Here is a 26,141-nt window from a genome sequence, read left to right on the forward strand (position 1 = left end):
ATCGATTTTAATTTTAAGTAATTTTTAAATTCATTTGTATTTGTATTTTTCGTACTTACGAAAAATTTAGATGAATTTTTTTTCTGTACATATGTTCAATAATAACTAGATGTATTGCTAATTTACGTTGATTTTTGTACTTTGCTATGCTAAATAATAATGGCATATTAGAACAATTGATATATATGTATATATAGTAAGTATAATCATTCAAGAAAGCTAGGAATATTAGTGGTTAAAACTAAATTAAATAGGTTCAATATGAAATTCACTAAAAGTAAAATATATTAATTATAATTCAACCTTTTAATTGCTAAAGCTTAATTTATAATAAACTTTGTCACTTCTCGTCTTCAAGTAATGCATCCAAATTAGTTGGAATACTGTTATTAACACTAATATTATTAGGTATCGTTGAAAGGTATCTTGTTGACACTTTGTTAGCTTCGTTGTTATCAGCAAACTTGTTGCTAGATGAATCTGTAGGGGATGAAGGGAGTTGAGGCGATGCACTTCTAACAGATGGACTAAGCTTGGAAAGCCTTCTTGAAAGCGTTTTTCTAGAAATTCTAGCGAGCCTTTTTCTTTCATCTGAAAGGAGAGACTCTGAAACAACTCTTTGAAAAGCTACGCTTTGGAAACGGTAGTACTCAATATAATAAGGCAAAATATCGCAATTCTGAAGCTTTGGAAATTCGTGTTCATCTGCTACTGATTGATTGTCTTCTGTAATAATTATATTAATGTTAACTGGCTGATCATTATTTGTTTCATTCCTTTCATTCTTTATTTCGGAGGTTTCAATTGGATATGGGTCAGCTGCATCTGTAGAATCTTTATTACTTTTAGAAAAGTCTGGCAAATTCATATTTAACAAGTAATCAGAGATATCCTTCATAACAGGGGTTGAAGTGGATATATCTTTGTAAACTTCATCTTCATATACATTTAAATTTTTATCTTGATCATTTTCATAAAGAGTATTATGTTTTGAGGTATGGTCACTATTTATTGATCCTCGTCTAGATCTATCAACTCCAAAGTTTATGGTGTCACAAACTTCGAAAACGTCTTTATTTACCATAGCCTTAATCATTTTTAGAAATTCAAGGGGGGATTTTTTTTGTGGATAAACTTCGTGCAGCTCTGAAGCAGTAAATGCAAATGTAAATGCACTAGCAATCTTGGCAGCCATTTGTTCATCTGGTTCAAGCAGTTCTAACTTAGACATGCAGTCTGCCACAATCTCTGGCGCAAAAGGTATTTTCCTTAGTTGCCCAGTGACTTTTATGTATCTTTTGTTATCTTCGGAATTCTTACATAGGTATGAAGATTGATCTAACTTTGTAAACGACAATCTGTGTCTAGACCCTGACAAATCATTATTTGGAGACCAATTCGCCTGCCTATTTCCAACGATAGGTACTCCATCACTGCTCAGTAGTTCGCGTGGTCCAGGAGTCCTAAATCTAGGAACTTTAATTTTCCTTTTTATTGAACTATCGGACCATCCTTTCGAGTCATCGCTTGAAGAAGAACCGGATGAAGAAGATTCATCACTTGAAGAGTATACTGATGAGTTGAATCCCAATTCGCCTTGAATATTCTTCAAACTATATCCTGATACAATGCTTGATATTGCTCCAAAATCAAATTGATTTCCTATGGAAGAGTCGATACCTGAAACAGTATTGGAGCAGATGCTTGCATTCCTGCTAATAATATTATTTGATAGATAATCTGGATTATTTATAGATTTATCAGAATCTAATATTAGCGAGTCTTTTCTTTCAGGGTCATCTACTTGTTGATCATCTTGTGTGCTGATAGAAATTGCTCTATGTGAAAGAAGTTGCAATAAAGTTCTTTTTATATGTTCAGGAATACCTCCAGAAGCTCTGTGAACATATTCAACGAGTTGAAATGGAACTTGAGTATTAACACCTAATTGATGCCCAATAAATTTGGAAGTTTCATTCAGCGTTAATTTTGGAACTTCAATAAAAGCATTGCATTCCTTTGCCCATTGAATAATTTCTTTTTGTTCCTCAATCGAGTCCGTGTTACTACTGCATATTAAAATAAATAGCAAAGGAGGAGAAGATTTAAAGGTTGGAGGAGTGCACTTTGTTGTTTTATATAAATACAAAGTGTCTTTGGAAATATGCTGAATTGGCCTCTTAAATCCTTTACAAAAGAGGCATATTCTGGAATGTTTTCTACGCCATCTTTTTAACTCTTTAAAGTCATGTTCAACCTTCCTTTTTCTTCGTATCATGGCAATTCTTGCAATCATCTTGGCGATTTTCCAACTTTCCTGTTCCATTCCAGCATAGAAACATGTTCCGCTTTTTACATGTAAACAAATGATACTATTTTCATACATTGAAAAGCCATTAACTAGAGATGTAATAATTGGGCCCAAGCCTTTCTCATCGTCTTCATCTGATAACTCTTCTTCTGAGCTTGTTGTATCATCTAATTCATTTTGTAAAGTTTCTTTATTTAAATTCTCATCATTTTCGAATCCTCTGTCATTTAATTCTTTATCCAATGATTCCGATTGGCCATTCAAATTCTGTACAAATAATAGGGGATTCCTAAAAATGTTTTTCATTCTCTTGCTTTCTTTGTTCTTATATTTTCCCATTTTAAAGAAAGCCTTGTTTTCTGAAAGTTCTGATGGGAGAACCAAACCTTGTAATACTGGCTTTAATTTATGAAGACTCCAGTGAAAAGAAGGATGAGTAAGTTCCTTGGCTAATCCATAAATTGAATTATCACGATCTATATTTGAAAATCCTTTTTTTTCCCTAGATTTTGTTAGACGCCATGATTCTACAATATCTGTACAAAGAGTTTTCCACGGCAATAGAGGTACGTTTCCTATGTTTATGAAGGGCGTATCAGGCATGTTACTACACAAAAAAACCTTCCTTTCTAACCTTTCTCCAAGATATACAATGTTTTGAATAATTTCATCTATTCCGCAGTTTTCCTTGCCATAAATTGTCATTACACCTCCTAAGTCTAAGGTTGGACGCAAAATTGGATCCCAAGGTTCATAATATTCCCAAGGCATTAAAGGGCCTAAAAATCTGTTTTCTGGCATGTTTTCCATTGTATAATCTGGGATAACTCTGAAATTTGGACCATTCATATCTGGGAGGCCATAACTATACCTGGGTTTGAAAAACTTTTTCAGTTTCTTTAATGGCCTCCAGCTTCGCCAAGTTCTGATACTTTGAAGATTTGGAATATTGGGATTTATGTCAGTATTCTGAGTATTTGAATTTTCCGTTAACAATAAGTTATCAACGGAAACTCCATCCTTGGCATTCAAGTGATCTTTATTATCTGGTAGATTTGAATCTGTCAAATCGCTTGTTTCAGCCTTTCCAAAAGCATTGCCATGTAGACGGTTTTTTGTTAAAATACCGGTTGGAGAAAATGTACTTATAGAGACATCTTTTCCCTTAGGGTAAAATGACTCCTTTTGTACGAATTGCATTGCATGATTACATGCTTCATATGTATTTAGGTCACATAATATTTCGTTTTCACCTGCTCTTCCCATTAATCTGGCCGATAAATTAACTGTATCACCAAGTGCAGTGTACTCTTTACGAATTTCACATCCGACTGTTCCAATCCAAACTCTACCAGTACCTATTCCAATGCTAGAACTTAAGCCCATAAATCTAATACTATCCAGTATTCTCAAACCTGCAAAAACTGCTCTTAAAGGGTCGTCCAAATGATATACTGGCGGAAGTCCAAAAATGATTAACAATAATACGCCTTTATCATCCACCAGAAACTTGTTCACACTACCTTCCATAGTATAAGCTGCCTTTTGAACTAATTGCATTAATTGATGTGCGGTTTTAGAACCATAATGAGTTGAGATATCTAACCCCTTAACTGAAACAAAAATACAAGTTAAACGCCTCACCTCATTCAAGAAAACATTGTAACCACTTGAAAGACATCTATAAACCGGCGGTGGAATATATCTTCTTAGCAAATCAACATCTTCATCATGAATATGAATAGAAGCTAAAGGAGGAGGAGGTGGTGGTCTCGGCAGGAGTATACTATTTAGTTTTTTAAAATCTGGATTGCCTTCGCATGATTCAACGCTTACATGCTTTGCAAGAATGGAGTATACTGAAGGGGATATAACAGTTTCTCCACTCTTTGCTAACGGTTCTGCAATTGCAATTTCTTCAAATGGAGGCCCACCGACGACGTATTCCCATCTATCCATTACACCTCCAACCTGTAAAATTGTCGTTCTACCATATCCAACGCCGATATGAAGAGTTAGGTGTCTTCCTGGAATTGGGGTAGGAAAGTTGTGTAAGGTCCTATGTATATCCATACAACATTCGCATGCTAATCTGCATGCATGGAACATATCAACAGAATATGTTTCAGCAGTATTGGTATTGCTTTGTGAGGGAGGTTCTTCTGGTTCCAATTGCTCTTCTCGATTCCATTTTTTTTCTGCAGTAGACGGACTATTATCATCATTGATTTTTGACTTATTTACAAATTTATTAAGGTCTCTGGTTAATTTGTTTAATTGAGTATTGCTTTGAGGGGCATTGACTTGAGGTGAACTGCTTGAACTTTCAGATATAACGCCAACCCCTCCGTTATTTAAATTAATAGACTCATCATCTACTGGCCAAACAACACAAATGGCATCTCCACTAAATTTAATAATATCTCCTCCCCAATAATGAATAATCTGGATTAGTGGAGTAAAAAAATTATTAATACATTCACCCAACCTCTCTGCACCGTTTAATTGCTTATCCAAAGCCGCTGTTAGAGCAGTAAACCCTGATGCATCACAAAACATGACAGCTCCTTTGAAACTCTCAATGATTACATCAAATTCATCTGCATAACTAATTCTTTTATCAGCAATTGCCTCCAATACAGTTCTTGGAACAAAACAAGAAAACTGATTTATATCAAACGTACTCCCTAATTTTTGTTTCAATTGCTCCGACGAAGAATTCATTTTTCTCATGCTATTTAAGCGTTTCTCAGATTTTAAAGCAAGCCACCTCCAATCATCAGAAATTCGGTCTCTCTCTCCAGATGCTATGATATCTAAATCTGGTGGCCTTTGTGGGACCACTTTTTCTTTGTTGCCTACAACTATTGAACGAATACCAGAATACATAAATAATGTACTCTTGGCAGCGATCAAAGGTACCTGTCCCATCCTTGATTAAACTACTATTTATTTCCGCCAGTTTTGTTCTTAATTCACTCCTAAAATAGTATTTGTATATTTTTTTTCAAGCAAAATAACCCTTCGGCCTTCGATTTCTGTGTGGTTTTTTCCCGCCAGACCATCAAAATATATAAAAAAAGCATTTCTTGATGAGAAGATTGGCGGGTGGCATCTTTAATTTGACTACATGGAGAAACGAAGCATAATAAAAAATATGATTTATAGAACTTTATAATGAAAACTAAAACATTTTTTATATTTACAAACACATTTCCGTGCGAATTCTAATATTTAGGTATTTATTATTTGTTTATTAGTGAATATTATTTTACAAGTGATTCATCGATTTTTTTAACATTTCTTAATGTTAGTCTAAATTTATTTCTAGGAAAATAGATGAGCCATAATAGAATCTCCGTATCATTGAAATTTTCTGAATTTCACATATAAACTTTTGCTGAATTATACTTCTGCTCGTATATTCTTATTAGTTCCAGTTGTTATTGTTGATTTTTCCTCGTCACTTTCCTCATTGTTTTGCCCAGATGACCTCTGGTCATCATTCTGGACTGTGGCTTCTCTTTCAGATTCAACCATTATGCTAACGTCCAAAGATATATTGTCATTTGACGTTTCGACTCCCCTATTGTTTGAAATTCTATCAGCTGAAATTTGCCTGCTTTCAGCCAAAGGCGAGGCATATATGCTAGCAGGCATTGAAACAGAAATTTTAGACATGCTGCTTCTTATATCAGTGGAATCCTCCCTAGAAATGTTTGCAAATTTTTCAAACAATCTTTCTAAATCTTTTTGTTCCAAAGTTTTGTCTGCTAATGTATTTCCAGTATACTGGCTTTCTTTGTTTCCATTTGAAATACAACTGTTTAAAGAAACGGATCCTGTAATCTTTCCATCTGAGCCATTTTCTTTATTTGTATCAGAGTCAACTTCTTTTTGTCTATTTTGACAATCACATTTAATTTCTAACCCCTCCTTGTCTGTTTGGCATTCACATTTTCTGATTTTTGAAGAAATGATCATCATTTCCGTCCCAGAATAAGAATTAATATGTTCCAGATCTCCAAAACCTTCATAGTTACATTTTTTGTTCTCATGATTAACATCTGAACTGTAACAAAGCTCCTCAACTTCTGACAATTCTTTTGCAAGAATGGATACCTTTTGTTCAAATTCGGACTTGAAAATAACCATGCCATTTTCTGAACTCACCTCGGACTGAACTTTTGATTTACTTCCAAAGTTGCAATTTAAGGACTTTGCGAAGCCGTACCATATTGATCCAGCTAGGGTTAAACAAATACCTGTAATAGTGTGAACGCTTGCATGGTCATGGAATATTATAAACCCGCCTGCTGTTTGTGCACAACTCTTGAACATGCCTAGCACATTAAATGTAACAGGCGAAGTATATCCTACAACCAGAAATGTAAAGTAATTTAAAAGCATTGAAAGAAGCCCACATAATATTAACAAAACCCAAAGTCTAAAGAATTCCGGTTTATCTATATCAAATGCTGCAGAATTCAAAATCAAATTCATCTCTTGGGCAAGGAATATACACGGGATTAACAGAATAGTCGAAATGCATTGGTTATATTTCATCAGTTGTACAGCATCTCCATTGAAGTAGTTCATGCATTTTTTCATGAAAACGTTATAAAATACTTGGCAAAATGATGATGCTAACCCAGTAATAATCCCCATCGCTGAAAGAGTAGATCTGTCTAGGGAGCCAATTAGGAAACCAGCACAAACTACTATACATGCAAGAATAGATTGCCAAGTTTGTTTTTGGCCAAGCATGAAATAAGATACAATAACAGTGAAAATTAATGAGCCTGATCTTGCGAGCTGATAAGTTGAAACTTGCACATATTTTAAACAAATGTTTCCAAACGCAACAAGCCCAACGAAACATATTGACATAGGTAGTATCTTCAGTAACTTCTTCATTTCAGCACTGAATTGTGGACAGCTTTCTTTTTGTTTCTTTTTCTCATCACCCACGTTTTCTTCAACTTCTATATTCTGTGGGGCGTTCGTTGCAGAGTTCTCTGGTAGTGAGGTTTCTTCTATTAAGGAATTTTCTTGGAACGAAATTTCGATAGGAATACTTCCATTCGAACCTGCTTCGAGTTCTTTCGCAGATATGTTTTCATTGGAAGTGCAGTTTGTGCTTACTACATTCGCCTGCGTTGTTTCATTTTCTGTTCTTGCATTTGTATTATCTCTTGAAGCTTCTCCGGAAGAATTTTTATTCACTTTTGACATATTTGGAGTTCTTCTGGAGAGCGATAAGATTCCAAAACAGAATACTCCCACAATTTGTTGAACCCACGTTGCAAATACAGGATAAGGTGCTACTTTATCAAAGAGCCAATGGTTATAGTATATAATTGCAATCGATGTGAAAAAATAACCTACAATCGCATATAACGTTAGAAAGATGTTACTGTTGTTGGATAGTTTAATTTTGCTAAATATTTTGTTTTTCTTTGGGCTATCACTTTTGCTGCATTTTTTTGTAATATCATTTGAGTGTTCACATTTATTACTTAATATTCCTTGTTCCAAATCACGATTCAAGCCACCTTTTATCTCAGAAGAAGAGCTCTCAAGTTCTATTTCTACCTTTGGACTTTTTTCTCCAAGGGAATTATTAATTTTGGAATCGCTTACAATCATTTTGAATATTTGTTTCTCATTCAACTTCTAACAATTGGCTTTAATTGATGAGCTTATCCTTACATCTATTTTTACGTTTAGAGGTGCATATCTTGAGAAACGGTATTCCCAACAATTCAAATAAAATTAATTATTGGCCTTTGTTTCAACTACATAAAATAATGCATTTTTTGGGGGTTTTTAGACAGAAACGCGGAACTATTAATTAGTTTCATGCTTATGGTTTGTCCGCCAAAATTTTAATAATTTTAAATTTATGAATAGAAATTACGATTTCTTTATTGCCACAAGCTCAAATCCCAAAAATGAGTGTAAATGGCCTTTTAGGATATGTAATTCTATGTTTTATTACCTAATCATTTAATTTTTCACCACACTTTTTTTTGGTCTTTGCATGTAAAAAAAAAAAAAGAATTGGCGGTATGTTTGTGTCAAGGTATGAGGGGTGTAAAATAGGTATATTTTTCAATTAGAAAGTTAATTCGTGAATAGGAACAAATAGAAATTCTTTTTCATTCCATAATTTGAACTCAATATTTATGTAATGAAGTGAACATAAACAAAAAAGTTCTAATAATATTTGTGTTTTAGTTTTTGGTAATGTTGAAGGTCATTTTGGCAGTATTAATAGGAATCCTTCTTAGGATGCTTATTGGATTTTCTGAATATTCTGGCCAATTAGATCCACCAAAGTTCGGTGACTTCGAAGCTCAACGACATTGGATTGAAATCACCACAAACTTACCAGTTAATATGTGGTATGTAGATAATCAGCACAATAATTTGAGTTATTGGCCGCTGGACTATCCACCATTAACTGCATATCATAGTATGCTTTGTGGGAAAATTGCAGGTTTCTTGGGGTTTAGTGAATTCTTTGAATTAGATAAATCAAAGGGGATAGAGAATGAGACTCTCAAATGGTTTATGAGAGGTACCGTGTTGGTTAGCGATATTCTGATATTCTTTTCTGCCTTTGTGTTTTACTGGAAAATTTTAAATCCTATTAGTAATAAAAGCTATTCAAGTAAATATTTACTAGTAACTCTTATATCAGCACCTTATATTTTCGTAGACCATTCCCATTTTCAATATAATTGCGTTGCAATTGGCTTAGTGGTGTGGTCAATCAATTTCCTTTACTGTGGCTATCACGTTTTATCAATATTTTCAATTATCTGTGCAGTATTCTTTAAACAGACAATGCTTTATTTTATACCTGCATTTGCATTCGCTTATATTTCGATTATTTTGAACACAGGAGGGTTATTAATGAAAATTAAAAAGGTGATTTATTTTGGCTTATCAGGAATACTTGTAAGTATATCGATTTTGTATCCATTTATTTTGGATAATATAAAGAATCCAGATCATTATAAGAATGTTTTGTATAATACAAGATTGGACAGTTTACTAATGAAATATAAAGTGGATTTTCTTGCCCCAATAATAAAAAGAGTTATACCAATCTGGAGAGGAGCTTGGGAAAATCACGTCGCATCTTTCTGGTTTGCAAATATCTTTATTTTCAACTTAAAGAAGTGGGCAATGATAAATGAAGATAACTTAAATATTGCACTTAAAATTTGTACAACTAGCACATTTTTAGGATTCATTCCGGCATGCCTGACTTTATTAAGAAATCCTACGAGAAAAAGGTTTGAAGTTGCATTGCTTGCATCTTCTCTTTCATTTTTTCTATTTTCTTGGCAAGTACATGAAAAAAGCATTATTTTGCCTCTTACCCCAGCATTATTATTGATGGATGTTTTCCCATGGATATCTTTGAATTTCATAATAATTTCATCTTTTTCGCTTGTGACGCTCTCGATTTTGGATAAAACAGTTTCGTATTTAATAATTTTTGGATTATTCTCAATTATCATTTCATTTTATGTTTTGTATGATGAAATTGAAAGGCCTAATGGCACCACTGGATTGATATATAATAGAACACCGCTAATCTTGTCAATTTTGTTTTCATGTATGCTGATCTGCCAGTATTTTATTCCCCCACCTATTAGATACCCATGGCTGCACGAATTTTTAAATGCACTAGTCTGTGCATGGACTCTATTTTCAATACTCATTATATGTACAATAAAAGGAATATCTTTTGGGAAAGAAAACAACCGAAAAGGTTCTCAAAATAAAGATATTAATCTAATCTATAAGGATAAGAATTGAACAGATTATCTTGCATTCACGCAAGTGTATCTATTATTGATGACTTAAGCTTAATATCTCTCTCACGCACTTCGTCTGGGTTATTTACACTACTATAGGTTCCAAGTTTGAAAATTCTTTCTATAACTGCCATCTCTGCGGCAGTGGTCTCCATACCTACGAAACCTGCCCAGTCATTCACTACACTACCTGCACTAACAACATCACTTCCTCTATTAACGGTCCCAGAAGTAATTGGGATTTGGAGTAATGCCGACAATTCATTCATTTCATCTTCAGATGCCAATGTATGCACAATCCCACCTTGATTTGTGAATTTTGCATAACTACCTACCAACACATGACCAGCTATTGTGGTCCTAAACACTTCTACTCCAAGTACATCCTGAATGATCTCCTCAGACTCCTTATCCATATCTGTATGGATAAGAGCAACGTAGTCGTTGCATGCAATACAGTTTCCTAAAGCACTTAAACGTTCCTCTATTCTCTGAACTTTTACATTATCTGGCAAACTATTCCTTAAATGTTGAAGCTCTTGATCAGTTGCCATGTTTGAGACCAAAAGACCGTTGCGGTTTCCAACGGTACATCTTCCTACTAGCCTTGTACCTCCTATAAGAGTATTAATAATAGGAATATGGTCCATCAATTCTGCTTCAAAGACCGATGTAAATGCTGCAGAGGAACCATGAGCTAATAGACAATATCTATTAGTAAGATTAGCAAAAACTCCTATTTCGGAGGAACTTTCATATGCAACTCTTAACGCCATACTGCCAATTTTTGTCAAATATATCTTTTTACCACAACTAATATATTATTGTCGCAAAACCCCGCCATTATATTGTTCCAGTCATGGCGCCAGTTTTTGAAATTAACATTAAATTACAGAAACAAAAAACTTTGAAGCCGAAGGATTAAATAGACTATAAGGTTTTTTTACTTGGTTTTGACTATTTGTGTAGCAAAATTTTATATATGGAACTTAACAATGCCGATCTAACAAATTCTTCGAGAGTATACGAGCTTACAGGTATTAATGGGGAGTGTTTGGGCGTATGTTTTACGAACGACGGAAATTCTATTTTGGTTTGCGGAAATGATCCACGAATTTTACTTTTTCAAAACTATGAGAGTAGTAAAAATGCGATAACAATACAGGGACACAATAAGGCCGTATTAGAAGTTTCCTTGAATAAGCAACATGGACTTCAATTTTCCTCTTGTTCTGCAGACAAAACTGTACGTTACTGGGATATTGAGACAATGGAGTGTATTTCGAAGTTTAAGGGCCACACAAAAATAGTAAATTCGTGCAAATGTAATAATACTTTAGTTATTTCAGGATCTGACGATGGACAGGTATGTATATGGGACACCAGAATAAACCCAAATAGAGCATGCATTTATAAATACGAAAACAAGTACCCAATAACAGCGGTATCATGCGAGGGGGAATGGGGTCGAATTTTTGCAGGAGGAATTGACAATAATATTTATATGATTGACATGAGGATATCTATTGCTAACACATTTTCTACGCTAAACGATACAATTACAGGGCTAGATATAAGCCCCGATAATTCTTCTCTGGTATCAAACTCTATGGACAGCCAAGTTGTAATATGGGATATTAGACCTCATTCAGATTTACAAGATAGGAAAGTAGGAACTCTTATTGGCGCAAAACACAATTTCGAGATGAATTTGCATAGGGCAAGATGGAGTTTTGACGGCGATCTATTGGCCGCTGCATCTTCAGATACAATGATATATATTTGGTCGGTCAAACATAAGAAGTTAATTAATAAGCTTGTTGGACACAAAGGAGCTACTATAGATATTAGCTTTCACCCTAGCCTTCCCATTATTGCCTCAGCCGGTTCCGACGGACGTGTAATTGTTGGGGAATTTATTTAGTCACTATTGATCAACTAAATCTACAAAAGTAGGATTTATAATTAAGTAGAATATATATATAGTCGTATGCGGATGTATGTCAATATTTTCCTGAGTAATTGTTTCTTTTGACAGATTTGCTTCACATATAATAATTAGGGTGTCAATACTATAAACAGAATTATTAAACTAATGAATTAAAACCACAATAAAGTGTAGAGATAAACATATGCCATTTATTGCTTGATTTTTTTATGAATGCATAGTTATGCCAAGTATAAAAGTTTTTCTGGGTCATCTTGGTGGTTTTCAAGGTATTCCCTCTCAATCAAATATTTGATTTTGTCAATTATTAATCCCTCTGAAGGCTTATAGCCGCAAAACTGTGATGAAACATGAGAAATAATATCATTTCTGGTCATTTCTCCTTTAACTTTCATAATTCTAACGATTGCTGCTTCTATTGCGTGGCTTTTATCATATTCAGTACGGTTCTTTTGAGTTTTTTCTGTTTGATGTGGCAATTTTACCATTATAGGGGATATATTATCGTTTGAGACGAATTCCAAATTTAACTCGAACAAAAGGTCATCAGAAGAAGTCTGAACTTCATTAACAATTTTCAAAATTTTAACATCAGAATATAGAGGTTTTATGTGTTTCAATATAATCGACTTTTCTGTATTAAGTAAATTCTGAAGCTCGATTAAAGATAAACTAATAAGATTATTGAACTGGAGTAAAATGCATGCTTGATACGTATTGCAATATATCTCAAAGCATTTAATTGCTCCATCAGGTGTAGGCAGCCTATAATCCAAAACGCATTGTCCATACCAATATATCCAAGAGAGTTTTCTGTGAGAGGTTTCTAGGGAATAAAACTTTTCAAAATTATTTATACAGTTTTTAAGATTGACTGGCAGATTTATATCTGAAGAGTCCAGCGTGGGCCAATTTGAACATGTCAAGACATTAACAGTAAAATCGATTTTAGCTTGTGTTTGAGTTTTGACAATTTGCAAATTCAAATCATAAACTTGGTTGTCCTTTATTTCAAACTCATAATCATCCATTTCCCCATTCTTGATATATCTAAGGTATTCTTTAAATTTAATATTTAAGTCCTGAGACATTTGAATATCCAAAATCATCCCTTCTAATTTGGATGTGAAGCCAGCACCACATTTATTCTTGAGTAACGAGATGATGTGTTGTTCATTTTTTTCTAGAGACAAGTGATATTGAAGAAGCCTTTTTGCAAGTAGAAATTTGTAAATTTGAAGAAAATAGTCTTGAAAGTGGATATACGAAAAAATATCTACCAATTTGCTACTTAAAACGGCAAATTTGTCGTTTAAATGCCCATCATTAGTACCTTTATCGCCTTCAAAGTAGCTATCTTTTAACAAGAAATCGCAATAATAACATACAAGCTTTGCTTGGTTCTGACAACCTACTTCCAAGTTAACGATTGCCTCAAAAGACTCTCTAATTGTCTTTTGAACTTCGACATCGTTGTTAAAGCAGTCTTCCAACAAATATCTGGAATGATCGTAAAGAGAAATAATTGTTTGTACGAATAAAATTCCACATGTAATATTTACAAAAGGAACAGTAATTGGCTCTCCAAAAATCCATGGCCAACATGTGGTTAAATTTTGCATTGATTGACTTAGTTCCGAGTTTTCTTCATTTTCATTCTCAGAATCTTCAGCCCAATGAATAGGTTCTGAAAACCTATTAACTATCAATTGGCCACATTCTGTTAAGTAGCTCTTAAATTGCATATTTAATGCTTGTATTCCATGATGAGTTGTAGAAAAAAGTCTAAACAATAATTTTAGTTGCTCAAACTCATTATTTACAAACATATTCTTAATAGAGTTCGAGTTTGAAAGTATAACTTCCATTTCATCCGCTAACAATATTTGAGTTAAGGATTTCTTGATTTTTTTCCATGTTGAACCAATTAAACACATTTCACAAAGCTTATTCTCAAAGTTAATGATTCCATCTACACGAGATAAATACTCCAATAAATTATCATGCCTAACCCATTTGGAAGCAAGACTCCCATAGTGTGAACTTAAGTGGTTAATAACAACCTTTTCTATATTATTCTCATATATTTCTGGAATTTTGCTCTTCTCGCCCATTTCCAAACATATATTTACGACCCCCTTCAAAAGTTCACTGTCAATATCTTCAGTTCCAAGTCTATACTCTTGAATGGAATTAATAAATGAGAATGAAATACTTTCTTTAAGTTCCAAATATACAGTTTCATAAAATATGGTTATTCCTTTTAACATTAGGCTCCCCTCCCCAGCAATCTTAACATGATATTTATTCAAGTATCCAAAAAAACGCTCCATCCAGTGAGTATAGATCAAGTGATTACTCCATGCAAGCCGGAACTCAAACAGTAATTTAGGTCCTTTAGATGCTTTTAATGTCTTCATAACATTTTCTCTCAGGAAATTTTCGATAGTTTCAGAATACTTGGTAAATAACTGCCTACTCCAGTTTCTAGGGCTTTGGGTGCACATATTGTAAATTAAAGTATAAATTCTTGAGTACTCTTGCGCAGTAAATAAATTCTTTGCCTTTTCATTAATCTGAGTCCTATTTAGTAAAAATATCTCCAGAGGTTCAATAGCCTCTTTTTTAATTTGAGTCCATCCCTCCTCAAGTCCAATGTTATTATCTGAATCTGCGTATTTGCTGCAGAATGATGCCGACATGATTATCTAAAAAATACACTGAGTACACAACTATTCTCATCTCTATTTATTTACATTAATATCCATTTTCATTCTTTTTAAACGAGATGCCTCATAGAATATCAGTTTTTTACTTGTATTTGTGGGAGGCGGGAACATTACAAGATAATATTTTTTCTTCTACCACCTAAAAAAAAATCGTTTTCTTTCTATATATTAAATATGGACAAATACTAAAATTTTCAAAGAACTATAAATAGAGTAGTTTGGAAAAAAAATTATAGTGATGTATTGCATTAATATGTAAAAGTGATGTTTATGTGAATATAAGAATAAAAACGATCCTTTAGATTTTCTAATATTTCAAAAAAAAAAAATAAATTAAATAATAATAGTATTAGAGTTCCTTTTAAATCTGTTTGAATAAAGTGGAGTTTTGAAAAGGCAAAAATTTCATATTTGACAAATATTTTCGAGCGGTATGTTAATTATAATCAAATTACATGTCCTTACAAATTTACTTAATATCTCAGAAACCATTTATTCTTAATTTATTAAAAAAAATAATAAGAATAAAATCGCGAGCTTTAGGATTATCACAATTAATTCATAGCAATGTACCCCACAATTAAAAAATACATTAAAGGAGACGGCATTTTGGCGCCACAATTGCGTCTTTTAGCAACACCTGGGATGAGTATAGTTAAAAAGGTCAAGGTACGGCGTCTCAAAGCGCAAAAGAACATTATTAAAAACAAAAAAAAGAAAAGAAGAGTTTGCTGCTTCCTTTTTTATTAGTTTCGATCAACATCAAATATGGCAATTGGTAAAAATAAACGAATTTCCAAGGGTAGAAAGGGAGGACGTAAGAAAATCATCGATCCCTTATCGCGTAAAGAGTTCTATGACTTGCGTGCTCCAAGCACCTTTAAAGTACGTAACTTCGGTACCACTATTGCTTCTAAAAATCAAGGTACAAAGTTAGCAGTCGATGCTCTTAGACACAGAGTATATGAAGTGAGCTTGGCTGACTTGAACAATGATGAAGATCAGGCATTTAGAAAGATCAAGTTGCAATGCGAAGATATTCAAGGAAGGACTTGTCTTACTGAATTCCATGGTATGGATATGACAAGAGACAAACTCTGCTCTTTAATTAGAAAATATCAGACTCTCATCGAAGCTCATTGCAATGTTAAAACTTCTGATGGTTATGTTTTGAGATTGTTCTGTATCGCATTCACAAGAAGAATGGCAGACCAAGTAAAATCAACTTGCTATGCCCAGACTTCTCAAATTAGACAAATTAGAAAGAAGATGGTAGAAATTATTACAGCAGAGGCAGAAGGTACAACTTTACGTGACTTAGTAAAGAAATTTATCCCTGAGTCAATAGGTAAAGAAATTGAGAAGGCATGTAGACACATTTTCCCATTACAACATGTATTTATTCGTAAGGTTAAGGTATTATCGAAGCCATCATTTGATGTTTCCCGTCTCATGGAAAGCCATATTGGTGCTGATGGTGTTGAAGAAAAAGGTACCAAGGTTGTCTCAGAATCAAACCAAGCAACTAACTTATTGACTGCTGAGATGAAGGCGTAATTTTAAACTTTACAATTCATAGATATCATTATTAGAGATGATTTTCACTTTTAAGTGATAAATTCCAAATTTCCCCATTTCTCTAGTCTTTGTTTTTATCTCCGCTCTGACGATTTTTAGATTTAGGAGATGAATTGTAGAGCTTGTTATTATTATTTGTTTCCTGAAAAACGGTCTTTGAGATGAGCCCGTAAATTACTAAACGAGCTTATCAGGATCTGAACTTTTTTAGTGATTGGTTTATGTCCGAAGCTGAATCATTCCCAGAGGCTTGTTGTGGGCTAAGTACTACTTAAAATATTAGTGAGCACCGATTTTCCAACAATCTGTAAACAGATCATTTTAAATAATCACCAGCTATTATCAACAAGTTAAAGATTTGTCAAATTTTAAAAATTTTCCCCGCTATTAATTCATTATTCTTTTCCTAAATATTTTTCTCAACAAAAAATACTATAACCTAACTGGTATAAAGAAACTCATCCAAAACCACAAAAAAATTAACATGGGAGAACCTGCAGAAGATAAGCCTCACAACTTACCAAATAATTTACTTCTTAATGATAATCTGAAGCTTGATAAATTTGATTTTGAGGCAACTAGATTTAAAAGAAAACAAGATTTGTACTTAAACTCCTATGATAGGCTTTGGGGAGAAAAAGTGACTTATAGTGTGGGTTTATCTTATGGAACAGGTGTGTTTCCTCGTTTTTCACTTGAACAAGTAATTAGAACTTGATTAGGTTTTTTTCTGGGATCTACATATGGGCTTGTAAATGCTATGAAGAAGCCTGCACTCACACCAAAGCTTAAAATAAACTCCATCCTTAATGAGTGTGCGTCCAATAGTGCAAAAGTTGCGAACCCGTTATCTATCATTAGTAAGTCCTTATAACATGAATACAAAGTTGAAAATTACAACTCATTTAGCTTTGTTCTATTGTGGATTTTACAGAGCAACGAAAGCTATAAGGAAAAAGGATGATTCTCTTAATTCTTTAATATCTGGGGCGTTATCTGGAGCACTGTATAAATCGGCATCTTCAACAAGAGTTATGGGAAGATACACACTAATATCAGCAGGTAAGTTAGGTTTGAAAAAAAAAACATTTAGGCAATTTGTTAACTTGAAAAAAATTTAAAATAAATAATAGTTGCATTTACACTTATTGACAGAATAATACGCTATAGTGAATGAATATATTCTTTATAAGAATCTTTATAATTATTTCTTTTTATTACGATTTTTCAATTTTCTATGTCCAACCAGTGCTGTTTTTTCATTGGATTCATTGAGCTCTGCATCTACAGTCCTTAGAGAATCAACTACCTTTGCATGAATTGCCATAACTTCTTCTTTTTGTAGAGAAGTGTACTCATCCAGTTTCTTGTTCAATGCGAACTCAATCCTTTGGAAAGTCTCAACATCATATTGGGTAACAATAGAGACAGCTCTACCGCTTCTGCCTGCCCTTGCAGTACGTCCAACACGATGTACATAATCTTTGCTCGATGTTGGGACATCAAAGTTAATAACGAAATCTACGTGTGGAATGTCTAAACCTCTGCTTCCTACTTCTGTAGTAAATAATAATCTTTTTTGTTTACCTTTAAAAAGATTCAATGCTGACAAACGTTGAGACTGTGACATTCTGCCATGCAAACTAATGCTGTTGAATCCAAGTTCTTTAGCAAGCATATCTCCTCTTCTACAATTAATACATGTATTGCAAAATATTATTCCTGTATATTGACCCAAATTCTGGAGCAATCCAATAAAATAGCTCCATTTATATTTAAAAGGGATAAACATATAATATTGCATTAAATTGACAGCGGTATCATATTTTGTGTTTACACAAATTTTTACTGGATTTGATAATGAAATCTTTTGGAGCTTGGCAACTTTCGTTGTCATCGTTGCTGAAAATAAATAAGTAGTTCTATTTCTTGGAGATGATTCGACAATTTTATTCAACGCAATTTCAAAGTCCATTGATAATAACCTGTCAGCCTCATCCATAACTAGGAACTTTATGCCCCCAATATTAAAGCCTTTAGTGTTTTCCAGATGGTCAACTAATCTTCCAGGAGATGCGACAATAATATGAGGTTTTTTTGCTAATGAAAGAGATTGAGTCACCATATCAAGCCCTCCGACTAATGTTGCAATTTTTAAGGATATCAAGGAGCCAAATGCAGAAAATTGTTCAGAAATCTGAACGCACAGTTCTCTTGTTGGAGCTAATACAACTGCATACATTGGAACTTGATCATCAAGTAATCTTTGTAATATTGGAATGATAAATGCTCCTGTTTTACCAGACCCTGTCTCTGCAAGCCCAATTATATCTCTACCTTCAAGAGCTATTGGAATAACCTTTTTCTGTATTTCTGTTGGGTTCTTCCAGCCCAAGGAATCACACGCAATACAAAGCTCTTTACAAACTCCTAGAGAAGCAAACGAAACACTTTCCAGATTTTCGTCAGTCTTTTCTGCTGCTTTTGTAGCATCACTTTCCGAAAGCTCAGTGGTTTTATTTTTCATTTTAATTCTACTATTGTAGTTTTTATAATAAAAAATAGGTTTGCATCAAAATCTGATTAATTTGTCAAAGGTGTAATATAAATAATAATATAGCCAAATTTAATATATTTAAAAATTCAAGTTCTTCACCTTAAATTATACCTTCCAAATCTTTAATTTCTTAAAGACCTGAATCCATTAATTAAAAAATATACTTTTTTTTTCTAAACCAGTCAAAATCGATCCTTCGATACTGGCGCAGAGACGCATATGTCTCGCAGTTTATTATTATTAAGATCAGATTTATTGAGATTAATGGGTATAAATATATAATGGATAAAAAATTAAGAAGGAAATCAAATTAATGAGGGGAAAGCTAATATTAATTGGGAGATAAAAATTTGGAGTTAACACTGAATGCTTTGAATTTATGTTTGCATTTTAAATGTAGCTAGAGTAATTGAATTCAAATTGATTAATACTTTAAGGAAATATTTATACAAACAATTACTGTTTATTAAACTATTAACATATTTTCAGCCTAAAATATTAATATTGAAATATTTATTAGTTTAGTAATTAATGACTGAAGAGTCCAACATTGATTCACAAACTATAAAAAAGGATAATCCCAGTGAAGGACCTCTAAGCCTACTAACAGAATGCGTAAAAACAAATACCCAGATTCTTGTTAATTGTAGAAACAATAGAAAGATTTTAGGAAGAGTTAAAGCATTTGATAGGCACTGTAATTTACTTCTTACTGATGCTAGAGAAATATGGACAGAGTCTGTAAAGTCAGGTAAAAAGGGATCTGCTAAATATATCAACAAAGATAGATTTATTTCTAAATTATTTGTGAGAGGGGATTCTGTAATTTTGATTCTAAAGAGCCCAAATTAATTAATTGATAATTAACAATACCTATATAGCTTCACATATTGTTGAATAATACTTCTAATTCGGTTTATTATTTAGTAATTTTTGTTGACAACAATATTATTATAAATTTTACTGTTTTCAATCAAACAATTATTAGTTATTTCAAGGTTAGATTACTATAACCTTGGTCTTCTTTGTTATTTGAATCGATTTCAGTTTCGGATTCAAATGATTGTAGGTTTTCAACCATTAGTCTTTCAATAGTAGAATTAACTTGGAACTCAAAACCGTCATACATGGTATTAATCTTTGCATTTAAAACGTTTGAAAGGTCATTCACATTTTTATAATAACTTTAGGAATAATATATTAAACTAACTGTGAAATAAGTGTATAAACAAACTTACCTAATAATGTGACTTTCAAGCTCACTTTGTCTTTTTGGGTCGACTTTAGAAATAATGTTAACTGTTTCCCTAAGATCATTCAAGATATTAATCAATAGGTTTTGTGTTTTGTCCAGAAACTCTGCTGGTTCCTCTAAAACATCCTTCTCCGTTCCCATATTTCACTACTAATTTATTATCTATTGTGGCTATTTTTTTTCTTTAGATGTCTAGCGCCTATGTATGCATTCAATAAAGATCATTATACAAGAACAAGTTATAAAAAATGAAATTTAAAACCTGCGGAAAATGGAAATATTGAAATAATCAGAATTTAGACCGTGAAAAAAAGCAATCAGTGTGAAATTAATCTGATTCAAAGATGAATTCACTTTATTGCAAATTGTTTGTTCAAAAATTAAAGTGGCGCTAACTGTACTATCTTTTTTACATTAAGGATAAATAGTCAAAGTGAAAAGGGAATAAGAGCATTAAGATATTACTTTTTCTAGAATAAGATTGTCCAATTATATTTTATTTAGATAAGTTCTTAGACTATATAATCGGCCAAGAAAATGGAAGATGTTAATATGAAGGATGAAATTGAACATGGGAACATTACAAATAACTTGGCTTCAAAAAATGAAATGTTAAGCAATCTTGAAGGCCCAAATTTGACATTCCAAATACACGAAGAAGATCATACATTAGGTAAGTTAACTTAGATATATTGAAATGAGTATTTATCTCTTTCTTTCAAATTTCTTAAATATTTTTTTTAGGTAATGCATTACGTCACCTGGCAATGTTGAATCCAAATACAACATTCGCAGGCTATGCAATTCCTCATCCATCTATTTCCACCATGAACTTAAGGATAGAAACTTTATCGAATGTTGAGGTTGACAATAAGAACTGTTTTCTGGACTTAAAAACAGTACCCAACTCAAGTTTAGATAGAAAAAATAATACAAAGAAGAAAAATGATAAAGTAGGGGCTACACAAGTTCTCCTGAAGGCATGCGATGATCTAAATTCTATATGTAATAAAATTGAAGATAAATTTGATAAGGCAGTACAAATTTATCTCTCAAGTAATTAAATACACAAATTCACATATTAATTATGGCGAAATCAAATAAAGGAATTTGAAATTTCGAATTAGTATTCTTAGGTTACTGTATATATATTTAATCCTATTGCCCAATATATTGATATTCTATTCATGTTAGTTAGATTTTTTATTCGCTTTTGTTTACTAAAAAAATTACATGAAAAATAACTTTGTTCCCGCCATTGATTTTGTATAAGTTACTTTTCAATGTAAAATTAATTTAAGGTGTATAGATGGATAGATTATTGAATCAAATAACAATAGCAAGCATTCCAGAAACAATTGAATGTGATCTATTGAAGAAAAAAGACGGCAAATTTTTTATATTAGAATCAAAAAATGATATTTCTTCTGCCAAGGAATTATTTAAAGGGTTGAGAAATGGTTTGAAATCGAACTGCAGTATTCAAAATCACTCAAATTTGGAAAATAAGCTAAAAGATCTAGTTCTTAGAATATCTTCTGATCCAGATTTTACATTAAATGATAATGTTGATGATGATGTAACGTGTTTGAGTGTTCAAACAAAAGAAGATATTATGCAAATACTGGAGAAATCAAGGCAATTAAATAAAGAAAACATCCAAATTATAGACGGTATGGAAATTCTTCTCTCTGGGCAAGGCGGAAGGCCATTTGCGAAGCTTGACAAGGATTTTAATGTTAAAAAAGAGATTAGAGAATTTGAACCTGAACGAAGAATTCAAATACTTCACGAGCTTGACAAACTACTCATTTCAACTCTTAAATGCACAGCAGAAGTTGACCGGCTCAACCAAATTAATGCTAACAGCAACATCAACCACTGCCCGAATTCCTCAGTTAGCAAAAGCATTAAAGAAATGAAGGACTCAATCACGAATCTCTACATAAACTCATTCAACGGGACACACGACCCATACGAGTAAGACTCCTTAATTAGGGCCTATAACTGCAAACTCTAAATAGCTCAAACAAATCTCTTAATTACTAACTTTCTACTCTATTTTTACAATATTTATGGCGGCTAGTGCCGCCTGGAGAGCAGCAAAATGCATGCGCTACTATAGTTAGGGAATGTCACAAGCAATTTATAACATGCTAGGTGACGCGAACCGGAAAGCTTCGATAATATCAAAATTGCACGAATAGCAAATGCTCGTAATACTGGAAATCAAGATACTGGATTCCGAATATATCAAACACCACTAAGTCAGCCATCAGGGCACAGTTTTTACCTTTCACCACGGATACGACGAGCTAACTGAACATCCTTTGGCATAATGGTTACGCGGTGAGCATGAATAGCACACAAGTTTGTATCTTCGAAGAGACCAACGAGATAGGCCTCAGCAGCTTCCTGTAAAGCCATTACAGCCGATGATTGGAACCTTAAATCAGTCTTAAAATCTTGAGCAATTTCACGTACTAATCTCTGGAATGGCAACTTTCTGATCAAAAGCTCAGTTGATCTTTGGTATCTTCTAATTTCACGAAGGGCTACAGTTCCTGGTCTGTATCTACGTGGCTTCTTTACACCACCAGTTACTGGTGCTGATTTTCTTGCACCCTTTGATGCCAATTGCTTACGTGGTGCCTTACCACCAGTTGATTTACGTGCTGTTTGCTTAGTTCTAGCCATTTTCAGTTATATTTTATTTGTTTTATTTTCTTCGCTTTCTCAGGGACCTTGTCGACACAAAATGCAGGCAAGTGAATTTCGCTCTTTTATTTTATCCTCAATTTATTGGCAAAACTCCACACTTGTACTTTTTATTATTATTTTACTATATTTCCACACTGATTAATTGTTATCCACGTTTCCACATTACTCCCGCCTAAACATGTTAACTTTATATTTATTTCTGGTTTTAATTAGGTATTATTTGATAGAAAAAACGGGGTGAGGGGTTAAAAATGTGGGTATGCAATAGTGAGTAAATATTTATGTGGGTAAGGGTGGTAATAATTGATTTGGGTGAGGGGGTGCAACAATCAATTTTATCCAAGTGGGCCGTTTTTTCGGAACCTTTTTAATTAACTCTTTAGATTAGAACATTTGACCGAAAATTTTCGGAAGTTAGTAAAAAATTCATTATTGCCATCACTGTCCCAAGGCATTCCCGATAAATATAAATTCTATTTGAAAACTAATATATTCATTTCTTAAAAGAGATCTAATGTAGCTTAAGCTCTCCCATGTTCAGAAATTGTGTAGCTTGTATAGTTTTAGATTAGTATTGACTAACATAAAGTGTTGGGGTCGCATAAATGCTGTTCAAAATCTAATATGTTAACACTTTTAAAGAGAAGATATAATTAAGTTCTTAAGCATTCCAAAAAGTACTTCAAGAGAAATAATTGGGTTAATAGACAATACTTAATAGTTTTAACATGAATCTTATGCGAAACATCAGGATTCCTGAAAATCAAAAATCATTTATTTAAAATGGAGTTGTCTTGTTGAATAGAAAAGCTGAAAAAAACGGAAACATTTAATGAATTAAAAAACATTTCAAGCTATATTGACTAAAACATGTAATTCATTTATATTTTGATCTTAAATATTAACTTTTTTAAGATAAATAATTAAGAACTAGAATTTTAGTATTAAACAATATAGATGTTGTGGGAGGGGGGGGGGCCCATTAGCTTAATTTATAAAGACCTAAGTCAATCATTTCTTTCAATTTTGATTCAATATATTGTGGGGCAACAGAAACGGAATAATACTGAGCCATTGTAGAGGTTGCATCGAGCAGAGTACTACCAAAAAGTCCCTGTTTAAATCTTGCAACGTGGTGATGAAGTTGTTCTCTAGCTTTATGGATAGCAATAGTCATATCTTTAATTGTGCAGGAAGATTGCAGTTTAAGATGCTCTCTTTCCATCTGATTATATTTATGTACAAGCTTTAATCTTTTCCATTCATTCAGATTATCCCAGCAACCACTCCATTCAGGACCATAAATATTGTTTCTCAGCTCTTTGAAGAACCTTTGAAGGACCTGAATTGCAGTCAAAAATTGCTTTGCTTGTGTTGCAACAGATTTGTCAAATGTCAGAAAATTATCGACATGATCTGATATACTACTGTTCTCATTGATCAATTCCTCTATTACAGTGCTCCATGTATCAGCCAAAACATTCGTTTCGCTCTTTGAAGCATAATAAGCTGTCTCATCCACAAACCTTCTTAATTCAATAATATCCTCTCTTCTATCTGGTCTATAAATACGGCAGGGAGTTTCAATTAAATACTTATCCACCCCTTTTCGGCTATTAATTTCTTTGGTCATGTCTAAAGTGAAAGAGAAGTCTATTATACGAAAATTTTCAAGCTTAAAGCGAATCACTCTTAGGCCTTGTTTACTCTTTGGGGTGGGCTGTTCAGCCCCCGAGCCAGAATTCTTTGAAGAATCGTTATTTATTCCATCATTAGAAGTATTGATAGAGGTATCAAAATTTACATTGTGTTTGCATGACTTAGGATCGCAAAAAGAATCATCAAAAGAAGTTGGTTTATTTGGATTATACTCAATGCTCAGATGTTGTTGATTATCAGAATTCACATACTTGGAACTGGGAGCATTGCCATTGTTGTTCTGTATAGTTTGTTCCATCTTTTCATTGAGTCTTTTAGTAATTTCAAGAGGAAGACTATTAACTTCCATCATATTAATATATTCATCATCGTCAATTAAAAACCCTTGACCATCTTTAATGATTTTTGTAATTTCAAGGGGGTCTGATAAATACTCTTCCATAATCATAATATTTGGGTGGCACAAATCGCAGTGATATATATTTTGCTCCCAAACTCTCTGTAGGAAATTCAGAGTATGGTCTAATAATGAAAGCCTGTACCTAAATCTCCCAAGAATTTCACCTGCAGAATTATTTATACTTATTCTTAATAACATTTCTCTTCTCTTTATCGCTTCACTGTTTTTGTATCTACTATTTCTAGCTGCAACTAAATTGCTATATGCCCTTAAAACTTTTCTAAAACTGTTTTTCATGTGGAAAATTTCACTTTGCCTAAGTCTTCTTAAAACTTCGCTCAAAGTTACTCCCTCTAAATATTGCATGAATATGTAGCGATCAAACTCGTGAATTGGAGCACCCCATTTACTTGTAACTGTGTAAACATTTGGGCTGATAAAGTTATTAGAGACTTTTTTACCAGATATATATGTAGTCATAAACTTCTCCATTAAGAAACCAATATTAAATTCAGAGCTACTCCTGTTCTGAAGAATTATAGGAAGTTTATCTAAATAAGCATACTTATATTGAGTACTGAGCTTACTATTCTCTCGTTTGATGAAGATACTAATAGCCTCTGAATCTTTAATTAAGTCCTTTTCGTAACACTGGTAGGTTAAATCGGGGTTTAAAGTACAATTCTTATAAATTCTAAAGTTTGAATTCATCGGATATAAGGTCGCAACTACCCCAACTCCAAACATTCCACCAAAACTCTTAAGTACGCCAGAATCATCATATTTACATTTAATGAAATTAAACTGCTCACTTTTACAGATTGCCAAATCAATTTCGTGAATCAACTTTGATCTCTCAAACGCAACCTGTCTCCTAACCATCTGCTGTCTTTTCAAGCTCTTTTTTATTTCTTCCTGAAAAGTCTCATTGAGATCAGATCCTAGCACAAAACTGTAGAATAAAAGCAGAAAATGGACTAGCTTCAAATTCATATGCTAGCTGTTTTTAATATTTCGGATGTGTCCATTTAGTATTAACAAAATTTGTGATCTTTGTCAAATTATTTAATTTTATTCGTTTACAGCCTCAAACATAAAAATCAATATTATTTTTAAATATGATTTATTGCAACCTCCTTGTCTGTTTA

At 33.0% G+C, this 26,141-nt stretch overlaps 15 protein-coding genes across 15 annotated transcripts; 7 read left to right on the forward strand and 8 right to left on the reverse strand.

The window, feature by feature from the left end:
- Positions 1-340: 340 nt before the first annotated feature.
- cubi_01470 (uncharacterized protein) lies at positions 341-5,242 on the reverse strand (the record flags this gene model as incomplete). Its single annotated transcript, XM_029018482.1, has 1 exon — positions 341-5,242. The coding sequence occupies one exon, from the start codon at positions 5,240-5,242 to the stop codon at positions 341-343; it is 4,902 nt and encodes a 1,633-aa protein (XP_028873709.1).
- Positions 5,243-5,716: 474 nt separating this feature from the next.
- On the reverse strand, positions 5,717-7,960 carry cubi_01471 (translocator; the record flags this gene model as incomplete). The annotated part of the gene is made up of 1 exon (XM_029018483.1): positions 5,717-7,960. The coding sequence occupies one exon, from the start codon at positions 7,958-7,960 to the stop codon at positions 5,717-5,719; it is 2,244 nt and encodes a 747-aa protein (XP_028873710.1).
- Positions 7,961-8,560: 600 nt separating this feature from the next.
- On the forward strand, positions 8,561-10,147 carry cubi_01472 (glucosyltransferase; the record flags this gene model as incomplete). The annotated part of the gene is made up of 1 exon (XM_029018484.1): positions 8,561-10,147. One exon carries the CDS (start codon positions 8,561-8,563, stop codon positions 10,145-10,147), a length of 1,587 nt encoding a protein of 528 aa, XP_028873711.1.
- Positions 10,148-10,163: 16 nt separating this feature from the next.
- Positions 10,164-10,922, reverse strand: cubi_01473 (translation initiation factor 6; the record flags this gene model as incomplete). The annotated part of the gene is made up of 1 exon (XM_029018485.1): positions 10,164-10,922. One exon carries the CDS (start codon positions 10,920-10,922, stop codon positions 10,164-10,166), a length of 759 nt encoding a protein of 252 aa, XP_028873712.1.
- A 206-nt stretch (positions 10,923-11,128) lies between these two features.
- On the forward strand, positions 11,129-12,070 carry cubi_01474 (WD repeats-containing protein; the record flags this gene model as incomplete). The annotated part of the gene is made up of 1 exon (XM_029018486.1): positions 11,129-12,070. One exon carries the CDS (start codon positions 11,129-11,131, stop codon positions 12,068-12,070), a length of 942 nt encoding a protein of 313 aa, XP_028873713.1.
- A 245-nt stretch (positions 12,071-12,315) lies between these two features.
- On the reverse strand, positions 12,316-14,796 carry cubi_01475 (cullin 1; the record flags this gene model as incomplete). Its single annotated transcript, XM_029018487.1, has 1 exon — positions 12,316-14,796. The coding sequence occupies one exon, from the start codon at positions 14,794-14,796 to the stop codon at positions 12,316-12,318; it is 2,481 nt and encodes an 826-aa protein (XP_028873714.1).
- Positions 14,797-15,591: 795 nt separating this feature from the next.
- Positions 15,592-16,380, forward strand: cubi_01476 (40s ribosomal protein S3A; the record flags this gene model as incomplete). Its single annotated transcript, XM_029018488.1, has 1 exon — positions 15,592-16,380. One exon carries the CDS (start codon positions 15,592-15,594, stop codon positions 16,378-16,380), a length of 789 nt encoding a protein of 262 aa, XP_028873715.1.
- Positions 16,381-16,885: 505 nt separating this feature from the next.
- cubi_01477 (mitochondrial import inner membrane translocase subunit) lies at positions 16,886-17,522 on the forward strand (the record flags this gene model as incomplete). Its single annotated transcript, XM_029018489.1, has 3 exons — positions 16,886-17,075; positions 17,124-17,261; positions 17,311-17,522. 3 exons carry the CDS (start codon positions 16,886-16,888, stop codon positions 17,520-17,522), a joined length of 540 nt encoding a protein of 179 aa, XP_028873716.1.
- Positions 17,523-17,605: 83 nt separating this feature from the next.
- On the reverse strand, positions 17,606-18,928 carry cubi_01478 (DEAD DEAH box helicase; the record flags this gene model as incomplete). The annotated part of the gene is made up of 1 exon (XM_029018490.1): positions 17,606-18,928. One exon carries the CDS (start codon positions 18,926-18,928, stop codon positions 17,606-17,608), a length of 1,323 nt encoding a protein of 440 aa, XP_028873717.1.
- A 561-nt stretch (positions 18,929-19,489) lies between these two features.
- On the forward strand, positions 19,490-19,810 carry cubi_01479 (small nuclear ribonucleoprotein; the record flags this gene model as incomplete). Its single annotated transcript, XM_029018491.1, has 1 exon — positions 19,490-19,810. The coding sequence occupies one exon, from the start codon at positions 19,490-19,492 to the stop codon at positions 19,808-19,810; it is 321 nt and encodes a 106-aa protein (XP_028873718.1).
- A 136-nt stretch (positions 19,811-19,946) lies between these two features.
- cubi_01480 (uncharacterized protein) lies at positions 19,947-20,354 on the reverse strand (the record flags this gene model as incomplete). Its single annotated transcript, XM_029018492.1, has 2 exons — positions 19,947-20,142; positions 20,197-20,354. The coding sequence occupies 2 exons, from the start codon at positions 20,352-20,354 to the stop codon at positions 19,947-19,949; spliced, it is 354 nt and encodes a 117-aa protein (XP_028873719.1).
- Positions 20,355-20,750: 396 nt separating this feature from the next.
- Positions 20,751-21,277, forward strand: cubi_01481 (uncharacterized protein; the record flags this gene model as incomplete). Its single annotated transcript, XM_029018493.1, has 2 exons — positions 20,751-20,886; positions 20,958-21,277. The coding sequence occupies 2 exons, from the start codon at positions 20,751-20,753 to the stop codon at positions 21,275-21,277; spliced, it is 456 nt and encodes a 151-aa protein (XP_028873720.1).
- A 245-nt stretch (positions 21,278-21,522) lies between these two features.
- On the forward strand, positions 21,523-22,197 carry cubi_01482 (uncharacterized protein; the record flags this gene model as incomplete). Its single annotated transcript, XM_029018494.1, has 1 exon — positions 21,523-22,197. One exon carries the CDS (start codon positions 21,523-21,525, stop codon positions 22,195-22,197), a length of 675 nt encoding a protein of 224 aa, XP_028873721.1.
- A 305-nt stretch (positions 22,198-22,502) lies between these two features.
- Positions 22,503-22,910, reverse strand: cubi_01483 (histone H3; the record flags this gene model as incomplete). Its single annotated transcript, XM_029018495.1, has 1 exon — positions 22,503-22,910. The coding sequence occupies one exon, from the start codon at positions 22,908-22,910 to the stop codon at positions 22,503-22,505; it is 408 nt and encodes a 135-aa protein (XP_028873722.1).
- A 1,006-nt stretch (positions 22,911-23,916) lies between these two features.
- cubi_01484 (uncharacterized protein) lies at positions 23,917-25,986 on the reverse strand (the record flags this gene model as incomplete). The annotated part of the gene is made up of 1 exon (XM_029018496.1): positions 23,917-25,986. One exon carries the CDS (start codon positions 25,984-25,986, stop codon positions 23,917-23,919), a length of 2,070 nt encoding a protein of 689 aa, XP_028873723.1.
- Positions 25,987-26,141: the final 155 nt, after the last annotated feature.

The sequence above is a fragment of the Cryptosporidium ubiquitum genome (genome assembly GCF_001865345.1).
Source record: "Cryptosporidium ubiquitum isolate 39726 chromosome Unknown contig_20, whole genome shotgun sequence".
In the NCBI taxonomy this organism is placed as follows: Eukaryota; Apicomplexa; class Conoidasida; order Eucoccidiorida; family Cryptosporidiidae; genus Cryptosporidium; species Cryptosporidium ubiquitum.